The sequence below is a fragment of the Pagrus major genome, chromosome 9, assembly GCF_040436345.1.
Source record: "Pagrus major chromosome 9, Pma_NU_1.0".
Lineage (NCBI taxonomy): Eukaryota > Metazoa > Chordata > Actinopteri > Spariformes > Sparidae > Pagrus > Pagrus major.
The window spans coordinates 28,536,777-28,552,602 of record NC_133223.1 but is presented as its reverse complement, the minus strand read 5'-3'; the positions used below and the strand labels follow the sequence as shown (position 1 = coordinate 28,552,602).

Sequence of the window (15,826 nt, the reverse complement as noted above, 5' to 3'; positions counted from 1 at the left end):
ATATATATATATATATATATATATATATATATATATATATATATACATACTCCCTCTGATGGCCTTATCGTCTGTATAAAACTGTAAGATATCACTGCAGAATTTTTTTTAGGTACAATCATGATTTTGGTCAGAAAAAGGGACCTTGTTAAGGTTACGGCAGCTTCATCATCATGGTTACAATAATACACACGTGGTTAAGATTCAGGAACAATCATGGTCGTGCTTTACAAAAACGCACAATGCTGACAGTCGTTTGGAAACAGGAAATGAACAGCGGTCTCCTGTTTTCTGAGTCCAGTGATTTGTCCCTGTCAGTATTGATAGAGGTGAGTCTGTTCCTTTGGTCTAACTTGTTTTCAGTTTGGAACTGAAAACATTGTAGTGGATATATCTGAAAACGCCAGCCTCGGTGTTCAGTCTATGATCGGGACAAATGAGCTTTTTGGGAAAAATCACTGCCTGGATATGCTGGAGGGTGTGAGGGTGTAAAATATCAGCTTTAAAATCATTGTGATGGTACAGTGTCTTGTAATAGGCCGAATAGGGCATTCAAATATGCTCAACACCCCCACCCCCAGTATATTGATGTAAAAACATCAACACATTGTCTTATTTTGTAAATCTTTCGCATTCAGAGACATTTATTTGGACATTTTATTTTATAATTCCAGGTCTGTTACCGCCGTGTGTTCGTTTCTGCCTGGTTACTGGTGCAGAAGTCACTGACGAAGTCATTTTGACGATAAATAAATATTTCAGAACGGGATTTGTTATTTCTGGGTGGGACTGTGACACCTCCAATGTCGACTCCGTAGCTACCGCCGCTAACTAAGCTATGCCACCTCCTTAGCAGATGTTGTCAGTGATCAGCTGTGATGTTGTCTGCTGACCGTGAAGAAGAGATTTTCATCTCGTACAAAAAAAACAACCTGCTGCTTTCACATGTAATTGCTGTTTTTTGGATCCAGCCAGCTCTGTGTGTCTGTGGCCTGAGAGAGCCAGACAGAAGGAGAGAGAGCGAGAGACTGATGGAGGTGATCTTTGTCCTCAGAGAGGAGCTAAAATGGTCCCCCTTTTAATCTCTCTTCCTCCCTCCATCCTCTCCTCTCTACCTGCTTTTCCTGTCTCTGGGGAGGTTGTTACCCACCAACACCTGCACATCCTTGTTTGATACCAACACACACACACACACACCTTCACATTCCCTATCCCTTCGACCTGACAATGCGTAAGATGAACATTGCAACCTTGTTCTGTTCTGGGGTTTGTGCTCTGTTTCCACGCACATGAACACACACACACAGACACACACATGCACCGCTACCACAGAGACCACTGTGCCTCCCCGTCTCATTACGACCTCCCGTTCCTGTGACCAGCAGGGGGCAGCAGAGACATGTCGCACTCTGCCTCTCTCGGCTCGGCTCTGCTCTGTATGCATGAAGAATGTCTGGCTGGGCGAGCTGGGACGAGCGAGGTTAGAAAGAAAGGAGGGAAATAGAGGGAGCGAGAGATACCAAGACCCCCTGGCTGCTACACTATCAGGCTGTAAAAGATGGCAGACCTGAGCGGCACACATGTATATTCACTGTGTGTGTGTGTGTGTGTGTGTGTGTGTGTGTGTGTGTGTGGGCGGCGGGACATAACATCATTCGTCATTTCGGCTTTATGTAAATGCGTGTCTGTGCTGCCTGTGTTCAAGTGTATATTATGCACTTGTGTGAGTCTGTATGTATGTGTGCTGTCACATGCAGCTGTGGGACTGCTGCTCTATAAGTGCATGTGAGTGTGTGTGTGTGTGTGTGTGTGTGTCAAGTGTTGTTTGTTGCATTCATGTATTTCTATATTAATGAGGCCCAAAAACCCTCACCAAAGTGAGGACGTCCTTGCTTCTTTTTTAGGATACATCCAATTTATGGATCTTTTTTCGCTGAGGTATTGTTTGTATCGGTTTGGTGAATACAATGTTATCAAAGTCACAGCTAGAGGTCTGGAAATCACACTCAAAAGACATCCGACGAGGCTAAAATCAAGGCTTGAGATAAGCTAAACCAGGAGTAAACCGAGGTGAACGGTCATGACAATCCACGGTTTTCCTGTGTAATGACCGATTATCTAAATTCAAGCAAAAATTCTGGGTGCACAAATTTTAATTTCTGCATCTATGGGTCTCTCTACAATTAAAAGCAAACACAAAAGACGCTTGCGTTGTGTTGTGTGGTTCAGGCTGGCCAAGCTGCCCAGAGCGACCAGCTTCGGGAGGAACGAGTCCGGTGCAGAGCCGGGCCTTCTGGAGGGATAAACACCCAGAGTGTCATCGGATTCTGCTCTGTTTCGGAGTGCAGAGAGATTACCTTTTAACTTCTGGGATTAAAAAGAAGTGAATTTATCTACACTCCCCTTTATCAACCTGACTGCAGCAGTGATCCGAGAAGGTGAACTCCTTCGGCGGGTGTTAATGTATGGTAATGTTGACTGCAGACAGGAGCTGGAAGGGAAATGTACTTTCACTTCAGTGGAAGGTGACCTGAATCTAAAGTTTTAAGTTCTGCTGGAAACATTTAGTATAATGTACTGAAAATACACAACTCACCGGTTGTTTCTAGACATGTTACGCAGAATTTTTACATATTAAAGGGGATGGTTTATTGTTAGGACTAGCCTTAGGACTAGGTTTAGGTCAAGGTTATGAGACAAGGTTTTAAGTGGTCACATTAAACCTGCATTTACTCTTTTTTTGGCCACTTGGTGACAACTTAACTGCCAAAAAAACACATTTAGCAGCGACAAAGTAACACAAACATTCTTTTAAAGTTGTGTTTCTGACTTCCTGATGATGTAGATTCAATATTCAATCTTATTTTAGCTCTGTTTTAGTCTCTACCAGGGAAACATCTGGCTCTTTTAGCTGCTACATGCAAGCTACCATTTCACAAGCTAGTGGCAGGAAGCGTTCCCCGGGTTTATCAGAGTGAGGGTCAGTTAAAAAATAAAATCTCATGTGGTTAAACCAAAACAAAAGGCTTAGCTCAAAGATGCTAAAAGGCACGTATACTCTGGTCAGTTGTTGTTAATTCACCATCACCACCGATGGCACTGACAACGGCACTCCTGCTAGAGTGTTGGCAGTAGTGATGTTGATCTCATGCAAATGATCCTGTTTTTAAAATGAATAAAAATTCTTGTATTTCTGGGAACTCACTGATGACACGCTCGAGGTGTCAGCCATCAGTGACAGCAGCACGACGGTGTGTTTACAGCCAAGTATAGTCACTGGGCAGACAGATGACAACGTGTTGCTTCTCAAGATGAAATCACCAGCAAACTGAATCTGGTGAAACAAGATTATAATGTGTGCCGGGGAAGGAAACACCAACATCCTCATTTAGCGGGTGAGAAATCCAACATGGGATTAATTTGAAGCAGCGCAGTTTATTTTGACTGGTCAACAGCCGGGCCGACTGCTGCAGCAGGAGGGAGCTCAAACACTTCCCCCTCGCAGCACCCTGGCTTCTGTTCATACACGATAAACAAGCCTGATTAAAAAAGATTAATGGGTTCTAGCACTTGCTTAGCAATTGCTGAATTTTAACTGATTAGCCATCTCACATTACACGCTTTATATTGGTATCTACAGATTAGGGAAGAAGGGGGTGGGTAGTGAAAAAAAGAAAAAGAAAGACAGAGCAGGTCTGAGCCCTCTTACTTTATGCAGGATTTGTTTATAGTCAGACTACAGTCAGACTTACTGTAAAAACTTTGCAGCCAATAATAGATACAATAAATATAGTTTAATTGATTGCTACATAAGAATCCTTGTGCTGGACCATAATTAGCTCCGACAAAATGTAGTCCTATTGATTTCTGGCTATTAAAACTCCATTGAAGTCATTGTGAATTAATAATCAATAGTCCCGTCTCAATGCATGATGCTTAAAGTACCTCATATTTGGAAAATACTGTTTAGTTATCAAAAGTATGGCCAACAAATGGGTGTCCTGGTGGCTAACTGGGCATTCATGACTACTGCGTTTAAGTATTCATCAATTAATTCCCTTAAACTAGGTAATTTATTGTATTTTAAACCCAAATTCTTCTGTTGACACAATTGTGATATTTAGAAGTCGGAGGGACAAAATACATTCATACTATAAACTGCATCGGCAACATTATACCTTATGTAGTATATTGTATATTGCCATCGGATTTATTTAATTGTTAAAGTATTTAGCAACACAAAAACCTGGTAAGTTGGAATTGAGCATTCTTAAAATAACATCTGTACGGATGTGAAACCCTGACAGTCTAAATATCTAACATATCAACAATGAAATATATTGTCTGTACTTCTGCACTGTTAATGTTTTCAATTTTCTAGAAATTTGAGAGGCACAGGTCTGCTCAGCTGATTTATATACAGCTTTTATTTTTTTTTTTTTACACCAACAGGGACCCAAATGCCAGACAGGCAGAGGCAGGCAGGTAAAATAACAAAAAATGGATTTTAATGCTGGTAACCAAAGTCTGAAATCCAAAAAGCAAGCAATAAAAGGCAGGCGAAAGGAAAGTCCAAGGCAAAAACTAAACTGAAGGACAATTCAGAAAACTACAGGGAGCAAATCAGAAACACAGGGACCGCACAAGGACAGGGAGCAGCAACAGCACCGAAACAGACGAACCAACAATGAGTCACAGACTTAAATACATATGGGCCTAACGAAACACAGGTGAATACGAAAAAAAGGGCAGGAAAACAGACAAAGGCAGGACGTGGAAAGTAAAACATGACACAAGAGGATAAACTTTCAACAGGATATCAACTGAGCTGAAACCCCGGACCATGACGACAGCTGCAAACTGATACGAAACTGATTTATATGAGAATTCATGTAAAATGGAGGTTGAACCGTGAGCAGAAATCACAAACTGCCTGGAAAACATTTTAATAGGCGACCCTGTCATAAATAAAGCAATTGGAGCTAGCCTTACAAACTGATATATGAGTCTGATAACATTTTAATGAATCAGAATCAGATGTAACAGGATGTGAGTGTTACCGTGACTTCCTGCAAAGACTGAAGGAGCCCAAAAAAAAGAAGAAACAGTCATTACGTCTCTGAATCTCGCTGTGGTGCCAGACTGTGGTGTCAGCTGTACTGAAGTCTATGGGAGATGCGTGGAGAGGCATACTAAAACCCCACATATCTACATTTTATGACTTCTGATGAAGAAATGCCTGCAGAAAATCACAGACTTCAATACGGCTGAAACCACAGTCTGGCACTAAAGCGAGATTCAGTGACGTAATGACCTTTCCTTCTTTTTTAGGTTCCTCGTACAGATTGAAAGCTGCGAACGAACGTCTCTCGTCCGCTTTCCATGTGAGGCGCAGTTCATTCAGCTGCTTTCTTGCAGGGACACGGCAAAATGTAGAAAATGACTTTGTCCACCTTGTGTTGTGAGGCCGTCTCAAAAGCCTGCCCTGCTATCAGTCATTATGATGTCATTTATTACCACACCGTGCTACAATTTCAGATCTAAAACAGGGCCTCTCAAACTTTTTACACCGTGCACCACCTCAGTAACATGATGCTAACATTAGCATGTGCTGCGGCGCTGCTAAAGTAGCCACTTACTCGAAAAATCAGTTCCTCCTGCTCCGCGCTCGTTTTCCTGTCGGTTCCTGTTAGATCTTTAATTCCACCTTTGCTCGCTATCTTTGCCATCACAGTTTGAGTTTTAGCTCGAAAGTAATAGTAATCATGGATGAGGTGGCATGATCGTGGCTACATAGCAGGCTGAGACTCTATTGTTACAGGAAATACCAAACTTATTTCAAATTGCATTTCAGTTTCAGTTTTCTAATAAGAGATTCGGCAGTTTTTTGCTGGTATTATATGGTTTTAAATGATTTTCACTTGATTTCATTGGGTTTCTCCATGCACCACTAGAGGGAGCTGGGGTGTCACCAGTGGTACCTGTACCACAGTTTGGGATTACCGTGTCTACACCAACGCACAGTGTCAACTAGTGGCTTTAATAGTCGATTAGTTGTAATCACACTGTCCTTGGTTGATTGTGTATTTATGCTGCGTGTCTCTCTCGCCCCTCATTCCTTGTCACCTTAGAATAAAACGCAAAAATGATCCTAACTTTCCATGAGTCCTCTCCCTACCCGTTGCTTGTGCTAACAAATATAGTCATACTGTATATCTGTGTGTGTGTGTGTGTGTGTGTGTGTGTGTGCGTGTGTGTTCGTGTGTGTGTGTATACCTGCAGGAGGGCTGGGCCAGGATCCTGGGGTACTGACACTCTCCGTGGACGCAGTAGTTTTTGTAGTGATCTGGACAGGGGATGTACAGGCCGCGGGCCAGAGGGTCCTCGTTTTCCACTACTATGTAAAAAAAACATACAGAATACTCAATGTGTATTTATGCTGGAGGCCGGCCGTGCATATACATCTCTCAAGAAAAAGAGATGGAAGATGGAAGATGGAGAGGAAGAGATGAATCACAAAGGGTGAATAAAAGAAGTGCATGCAGTGAGAGACGAGCCTGAGAGCCACAGACAGAGGTGAGCCGAACAGAACTGAGTCAGGGCTGAAGGCAGCTTTGAGTGGCAGCACATGTTATTTGGCAATCCGCCACCGCACAGGCACTCACCTGTGAGGTCAGTCCGTGCAAAGTGTCCGTCTTCGCCTTTGTTCCCGGTGATGATGTCACCTGGAAAGGCCAGAAACACATCCAAAGTGATCTCAGGGTCTCCTACAACCTCTCCTATAGCTCTCCATTATACAGTCAAACTGCGAGAGAGAGTGCTGGACGTGAATCATCACCTCGACAAAGGGGTTCATGTGGTGTGTGCACCTGTCTGGTTAACGCGTATAAATGTGGAAGATTCTCTTCAAAGAGTCAGACGCCATCTCCTCTAATGTATAAGACCGAACAAAGGGCAGGATGGAGTCGAGCCGGGCACGAAGAACAGATCAGAGGGAATAATGTATTTTTGCTCACCTTATTGACGCTGCATTGAATTCATCCTTCACAATGGCTAGACAATATAAAAGGCGTTTTTACTGCTATGGACCGTCTTGTGAGTCTGAGATAAAGTTTGAATTGAAGATCTCCTTCCTATCATTATCATTTGATAATGATTGATTTTTTTTTTTGGGGGGGGGGGAGTCTTGTATCTGCGCAGGAGGCGCTTTTAGAAGTTTCCGTGTTTAGTTCTCAGTACTTCTCTCGTAGCTTCTTACTGAATCTCTTTAGTTTCCCTGTTTTTTTTTAGATATCTGCTTTATTTGACTTATTCAGTATGTTTGCTTTCAGTTGTTTAGTGAGTTAATTTGATGAATATCTTTCCATAACTGAATAAACAAGCCTTTCCTCAAAGGGATATAAGGTCCCCAGAAAAATGTTTTGAAGCTAGAAATGTGTTGACTTAGAAAGATCCTGCAAATATCAACACAGTAAATGAGTGTGAAATTGTGACATTTTGGTTATTCACTCATTAAATCAGTGAAGATTCGTCTTTTCTGATTAAAATTTCTTCCCTCAAACTATTTCGTGCACCTTAAAGTTACATGTCGGTGAAAACCCAACATGTCCTGACTTTGCTGCCTCATTTCAAAGCGGAAGAGGGTTTATAGAGACATATCTTCAGGCAGGTAGCCATGTTGTAATCAAAATGTAATCCCTGATGCACTGGACTGATGTTTCGAGTAAAACCGAATCAAGCCGACCAGCACGTGAATGAAAATGAAAATCCCATCACTAACACTGTTAGACTCATTATGGACTGAAAGAAGAAGAAAAAAAGATGAAAATCGTTACAGCAGAACCAGAGATATCATCGTTTTTATTTCACATGTTCTTCCTTTTCACCACCTGGCGCCTACATTACCCACAATGCAACTTAGCCACCGACTGACATCACTGGAGGCAGTTTATCAGATTACACACAGCTTTCTTTGGAGCCACAAAAGGCTTTATTCTACTTTTTTCCCATATGCAGTTGTACTGTAAGACTCAACACACTTTAATGTGTAAAATTGGTGGAGTTACCCTTTATTAAGAAACATCAGATATGAGACTGAATTAATTTTAAGACCCTCTGAGAGGAGACACAAGCTTTTCTTTCTTCCTCCTTTCATTTCTCCTTGCTCCACACATCAATGACAACTTAAGATCTCAATGATACGACGCCTGATTTCATAAGGACCGAGATTGTTTCTCGATGCTCCAGATTGGCATGACATCCAGTAAGAAGCAGCGATTTCAGGGAGAACAAACCTCACACTTTTACGACGTTTGTTTCTCCCTGATTAACACAGAATGCTCGGAAAGCCTGATCAGATCAATCAGGGTGGTCAGACCCACAGGGTGTAACGCAGGGTGGGCGACAGATTTCTATTTGTGCTCCAGAGCTGGTTCGCCCTGATTGCTTTACTCCCCCTTACTTCTCACCGCCCTCGTATCAGTTCCCACATCTCGATCAATTGTCCTGTTTGTCCCAGGTGGGCGACGAATGAGGTTTGAACACCTCTTTGAGTCCCAGTCGGATCTTTTTAGTCGCGTGAAGTCATAACGAGGAGAAATGAAGATGTTGCTGGATCATACGTCAAATAAAAAAAAGAATAAAAACGACATTAAAAAATAATTATCCGTATGTGCTCTTGTCTTCTCCCACATGGATGAGCAGTATGACTCAGTACAGGGATTTGAGCACGGAGATTAATAAAATAACTTCATCCCTGCACCCAAATAAAAGATACCACACTAAAAAGAGGGGATTACCATTCTGCAAAAATTATCAATATACATAGCAGAGAAGGCTATGTGGGGTTTTTGAGGATTATCTTTTGCACAGAGTTTTCCAAAATATGATTGAGAGAAAAATATTTTGTAATCACGAAATGTGTTTGGAGCTGCAGCTGGAAGGGAGATATCGAATCACGCCGTCTGCATTTAGCTCTGCTGCGAGCCGCCTCATTTGCCTCCGTGGCCTCGCTTCAACTTGAAGTGAACACCTGCCAGACAGATTGACGGCTCCCGCTGCGAGTGCGAAGGTGTCGTCGTGTCTCGAGTGAGAGTGAGAGAAAAGGCGTGTGTGTGTGTGTTTGCGACTCTGACCTTGGCAGTGGCCCAGGTACTTGACCTCGATGCGTTCCTGCTTCTGACAGGACGCCTCCTTCACCTGGCAGGGGTTGTCGTAGGAGCGACCGTCCGAGGCACACACCGGGTTGAAGCTGATGTGCGAGCAGTCGATGTTGCAAACACACCTGCGGAGGGAGAAATCACATGAGAGGAGCAAACTTCCTAGCGTTTTTATTTATTAGGTGTGTTAAGATTTAAAATGAATGAGATCTGAAATATCAATAAAGATGAGAGCATCTTTATCCCGGAGAGACTTTTGTGTGTGTGCGTGTTTGACTGCGAGGGACACAGACGGAAATCCGTTCAGGGATTAAAAAATGAGGAAGAAAAAAAAAAAAACAGTACAGCTTGCACTCAGTCAGGAAGCTGGACCATGCATAGTAATCCTGTTCAGACTGGGTGTTGGCACATTCAATCTAACACAATGGCAAATGGATTTAACTTTGCAAAAAAAAATTATAAATAAATAAAAAAAGAGAGACAGGCTGCACAGAGGACTTGATTGACAAATGATGTAGCGTTACAATGGCAGGAAGCTATTAATAATGAAAGAAAAGTAGATAACAAAGCTGCACATTTTTAGCATTGCAGAGGAAATTGTTGCACAAAAAGCCTCCACCGCTCTGAAGCTTTCAGATGTGTAATTTATTTTAGATACCATTGAAAAGAGAGTAAAATGGAAAAAAATCACAACTTGGCTAATGCTATCATAGCGCACAGTGAAACAGCTGACTGAAGATAGCAGAACAGCCAGTGTCTGGTATTACACCGCTTCTTTGTAACGACCCAATCACCAGAATAAATGTATAAATGTTTCAGCAGAACCACAGATAACTGGATGTTTCTTTATGATGCGACTTTCTGTTTGCTTAAGTTGAATTTGCTGTACGGTCTGTTTAGGTTTAGGCACAATAACTACTTGGTTAGGGTTAGGACAGCATCATGTTTGGCTTAAAAAACCTGTTGTGGTCGCCACAATCACACATGAAAGTTATAATGACAGATTATTAGCTTTAAATTAATGTGTTTACCTGCCAAATCACCAGGATACAAAGCAATAATGTTTCTGCAAACCAAGTTCGTACATGTCTATGTACCATATTGACATTTGTATAAAATGTGTCATATCATGCTGACATTACATATTTATTACTTGACTTTCACTGGGTGTTTTTTAAGGAGACCTCTGGACATTTCCAGCTGTGTTTGTGGAGACAAAACCGGATGTTTTTTAAGGAGACTTCGGGACATTTCCAGCCATATTTGTGCCGACCAAAACAGATATTTAAGGCCAAACCATGATGCTTTCCTCACCCTAATCAAGTGTTTTTTGTGCTTAAACCTAAACAGAGCATAAGCACAGTGTATTCTGGTGACTGCGTTGGCAGATGATTACTTTACGTTGTTCAATTTAAAGTTTGGTAAAACTGTCCTACAAGCCAAATTAAAAACTGTTATTTTCTGTCTTTGGTCGATAGCTTTTCATGTCAGTACGCTTTGAAACGAGTTGTGTTTTGTCTCCGCCGTTTATTAAATCAGTTACTTCCAGACAGCTGATATTTCTGGTGTGTTTTTGTTGCAGACTGTAATGCATTCATTTCTCAGTGAATCAGACACTTACTTGATGCTTTCAGCTCTCGCAAATTAAACGAGCAATTTGCTGTCGCACCATAATTTTCGGTGAAATTTAAGTGAGAGACTATTTGTGACTGTTTGTGTGTGTGTGTGTGTGTGTGTGTGTGTGTGTGTGGGGGGGGGGGATCTTCTGCATGTGCGACATCCACACAAATGACAGAGAGAGAGAGAGCGTGAGCACACACACCTGCGTGCGTGTCCATATACGTGTGTGTATTGGCATACGTGTACAGTGTGACCCTTAAGTGTGTGGCAGGCCTGATCAGCAGAAATTACACCAGATTGCCTTCCCCAGACAGTTGCTGCTGAGTAGCGCTGAACGCTAGATTCTGTAATTATAAATCTGTCATTATTCTCCCGGTCTTTTCATTTTCCCCTGGTGCCAAGCTCTCAGTAAAGCACGGGCATTCAGCTGTCTCGCAGCTGCATTTGCATACAGGCCCTCGTGGGCGCCCGCCAACACATAAACGTGTGCCCACACACACATACACACACACACGCGCGCCGACACCTTCACAATCAGCCATGATGATTCGTACTGCTGACATTGATGTTGATTGAAACGCCGTGCAGCAAAGCGTGGCAGCGCTCAGCTACTGTTGTAATGATGGATCAGCAAAGTACGACTGATTCGCCATGCATCAGAGAAGACACAGTCGTATGAAGGCAATATCCAAAAATCCCACATGACACTGAAGGTGAGCCGGAGCAGCTATGAATGACCTGCCACTGCACAGGGTTACGCAATTATACAGTGTGATCCGAAAAGGGTCACTGCACCCAAATTACCAAAAAAACACCATAGTCTCTAGTCATGCAGATAGTTTTGGTTTTATTTGCTGAGGTTTTGACATACCCGCCTCAAGACCTCACTGTCAACAGCTTTCGTTAGAAATGGAGAAAATAACTGTTGACAGCTTTCTCTGTGTGCTATCCAGAGTCATGAGCGTTCATTCTGTGGAAAGATCTTTTGCTCTTGAATTATTAAAATGTAATGTTTCACTACAAATGAATTCCCATTTGCTTCCAATAAGGGGTGTAAAAACCACAGAATGAGAGATATGGCTGCAATCGAAACACAACCGCAGATCTGATAAATTCTTTGTGGCAGAAAGTTGACGCTGCTGCCAAGAAACAATTTCTTCAGTTTTCAACACTCTCTCATTCTGATGTGTGTGTTTGTTTGTGTCTCTCGGTGTCATAGACGGTATAAAAAGACGGAGCTTCCAGGTCTGAAGAGTCCTTCAAATGGCCAGCAGGGGGAGACTCTCCTGCTTTCTTAGAGAATTTGTAAGCTTATGAGAAAATGACCCTACGTCTCACTTCATTTATTACCTCAGAAAACAGTTTCCTCATGAGATAATGGTCTCAGTCTCTAGTTTAAAGTCTTCTTCAATACAGCATGATGTTCATTTTGTAAATTACGGTCCCCTTTAGATTAAAAACACAGGGTATAGCAGGGTACGCTCCATCAAGTCGTCCAAATATGGTCACTTCTGGCTCAAAAACCAAGATGGCAATGGGTGTAATGCCAAACGAGAGGCTTGAAAACGGTATTACACGCAACCACTCTCTATAACACAGTCTATGTTCAGTGTTTGCCACCTACCACTTTTTTGCTAGCTAGCTGCATTTTCACATGTGCCTGAATAAAAATCCCAACCTGAAAGAAATGACTCCTGAGGACACCGCTCTCCTGTATTCCTCCCAATTTATGACACATTTTCCCACTTTCAGTTATGACAACCTGTGTCTGGCACTGTACAGCGTATAGTCTGCTGTACTGTGACACCTCATCTTCCTCAATGACTGAGAGACAGACAGAGAAATGATAGAAGAGATAGAAGAAAGAGGTACTTGAGCAAATTTCAGACGTTTCTGCAAAAGAAAAAATCCTGTTTCTTATTGAAAGTTTGAGAGGAAAGGAGCATGTGTTATGTAAAATCTGCTGTGTCGATTTTTCTTATGATCACAGGGGTCGCAATGACTTCAATCGATGACGAAATAGTGCACTGGTGTGCACAAACTGTCTCAGAGGCAGCGGCAAAAAAAAATGAATCAATGGTCACTGATGGAAATTAGTTACGTTGTTGTTGTTATTTTCATTCTTCAGAAGTCACCAGAATGCAGGAAACAAAACTAAAAGTTTTCTGGGAGTTTTCTCCCTATTTTTTGAGATCTCAGGGTTGGCAGGTATGGCGAATGCTGTTTCAAAAGCACTCTGGCTCCCGTTACTTCTCTTGGTTGAAGGCCAACATTGCCATGTAGCACTGCTAAAGGTAAACAATACAGGTTTGGCAGCATTTCCACAAAAAAAAACAATTAGATAGGTTTTCAGTTCCCATGTGGTGTAGCAGTAGAAATCATATTCTTGGGTATTTCTCATCCAATATTTGATGTAAAAATTGGCAAGATAATATTTTTTTTACTTACTGAGACCAAAACAATGTCATATTGAGTTCTCCAGGAAGAAAAAATAATAACTCTTTAATCGTGGTTTAACTGTCTCGTAATGAATTGGCTTCTTTGGATCTCAGTGTAATGTTACAAATGCACTTATTATCTTTTTTTCCTACATAATAGACTGTGTATCTAGACGAGTTTCAAATCCCCAAAGAGGGACTGAAATTATCTGCATAGCTAGATATCACTCGAGGCAAGTAAAGAAGTTTTGGGTTAACCTTTAAAGATTACAAAGCACAAACTTTAATTTTGCAACAGCCACCCTCATGATGAGATTAGGCGTACAATTAAAGTTTCTTTGTTATCGTGCAGAGTATCTAAATGAGAAATAGTTTTGGGATGAAAGGTGGAGGCGAGATGAATCACGAGGAACCGAGAATAAAAAGAAAAAGAGAGCTTCTGAGCTAAGAGGAAAAATGTCCACACATCCACCCCGGTTAAAAGTATAAGCTTAACACTGCACACGTGTACACGCACACATGCACATACAACCTAACACTGTGGAAGAGCTTTCAGAGTCTCGGCCATCCCGAGAGGCCGCTGTTGGTCGGTGGCTCATGTCTGGGCTCCATACATTTTTAATGAGGACTCTCACTTTCTCCACAATAGGCACTATACCACCAGACTGCAGTGCGTCAACACATCCTAATGCTACTCGCACACACACTCCAACACCCGCAGACAGGCGTGCACAAACAGTCACACGCATGAACAAGACAACAATCGCTTTTGTGATCAACCTTGTTTTCTCCTCCCTCTCACACACACACACACACACACACACACACACACACACACCGAATCGCTGCTTCACACGGTCTGCTGCGAGGTACAAAGGGATAAAAGTGTTCAATGAAAGTTAGCGGCGTGTGTGAATGTGTGTGTACTGTGCATATCCGAGTGTGTGTGACATGTGTGCGTGAGGTTACTTTCTTAGCAGGATGTGTCGTATTGATTAGTTCCCCCGCGATTATTTCCCTCCCATTAAAGCCCCCTCCGCCCCCAGACTGTCTGCTAGTTCCCAACTGAAAAAGCCACTTTACACACATGTAAACATTCACACACACACAGAGACACACACAGACACACACATGCGCAGCAGCTTAGGCCAACATATCCACTGACTGCCTCGTGTTGTGTACAAATCCTTAGCAGCAAACCTTATTGCAACTGAACATAGCATTGATTTTCATAATCCTTGGCCTCAAATTTCACTCTAATCCTGTGAAAAACTGAGTGAGAGACGAACAGACTGAGAGAGAGAGAGAGAGGAAGAGACCGAGTGACAGAGAGGACACATAAGATATGCTGAAACATAAAGAAGAGGGGAGATAGCGAGTACGTATACGTATATATATATTTTGTCTATTTATATACAAGCTATTGGAGAAAGAGAAGGCCCCAAGAACACATAACACAAACTGTGAAATACTATTGCAACGCTTTGAGGCAAACATGGTGAAGTCAGTAATCACCATGTATAATTAATAATTAAATGGGTCAAAGGGTCAGGATGCCAGAGCTTCTGTTTGGAGTGGCTGTTAACATTGTTGTTAACATGTCGGAAAATCACAAAAAAATCATAAAACAACACCAAAGAGACACAAAGTTACTATGAAGAGACACAAAACAACTACTAAGAGACACAAAAATGACTATGAAGTGACAAACAACAACAAAACCACCAGACTAAGTCAAACTATGATACACTACACAATGATAGACTACAATGAGCCACAAACTAACCAGTGTCACAAAGCGACACCAAGGAGACACAAAACAACTACAAAGAGACACACAACAACTACAAAGAGACACGGAACAACTACAAAGAGACACACAACAACTACAAAGAGACACGAAACAACTACAAAGAGTTACAAAATAACTACAAAGAGACACAAAACAAATACAGAGTCACAAAACCACCAGAAAGAGTCGCACAATGACCACGAAGAGACACAAAACTACAAAGAGTCACAAAAAAAGGAGATTGAGACAGATACAAGCAAATAAACACCGACAAAGAGTCACAAAACCACCAGAAAGAGTCACAAAACGACACCAAGGAGACACAAACAACAACAAAGACTCACAAAACTATTACAAAGAGTCACAGAACAATCTGAAAGAGTCCTTAAAGGACAGCAGCTTCATAAAGAAGGCGCAAAAAGACTCAAATCTACTACAAGGAGTTAAAAAACAGCCACAAAGAGACACAAAACCTCCATAAAGTGATGCAAACCCTCCACCAAGAGAGGGAACACAACTACAAAGAGACGCTGTCTCAGTGGCCTCTGCCCAGTGGCCTCTGTTCGTCTGCTCCTTTATAGTTTCTATTTTTATCCTCTTTTTATATTTTCTCTTATCTTATGTCAGTTGTGTGAGGACGGCTACCAGCTGCTGTTGAATGTGTGTGTGTGTGTGTGTGTGTGTGTGTGTGTGCAAGGACCCGGCTCAAGGAAAATAAAGGCCGTCTCCCACTTTGCCTATTGGCCTGTGGCTTGTCTGGCTTTTCACTGAAATTCCCTTTTTGCTTTCCACAGAATGGGCTTCAATAAGGACACAAC

At 42.0% G+C, this 15,826-nt stretch overlaps 1 protein-coding gene across 2 annotated transcripts in view; it reads right to left on the bottom strand.

Moving 5' to 3' along the window:
* The window catches only part of tmeff2a (transmembrane protein with EGF-like and two follistatin-like domains 2a), a 118,129-nt gene that overhangs the window by 2,422 nt on the left and 99,881 nt on the right, over positions 1–15,826 (bottom strand). The window contains exons 6-8 of one of the 2 annotated variants that reach the window (XM_073473695.1): positions 9,135–9,283; positions 6,666–6,725; positions 6,277–6,397 (exon numbers count right to left, since the gene is read on the bottom strand). In XM_073473695.1, the coding sequence (XP_073329796.1) occupies positions 6,277–6,397; positions 6,666–6,725; positions 9,135–9,283 (330 nt within the window). The remainder of the gene's footprint in view (positions 1–6,276; positions 6,398–6,665; positions 6,726–9,134; positions 9,284–15,826) is intronic. The other variant, XM_073473697.1, reaches the window with a different exon arrangement.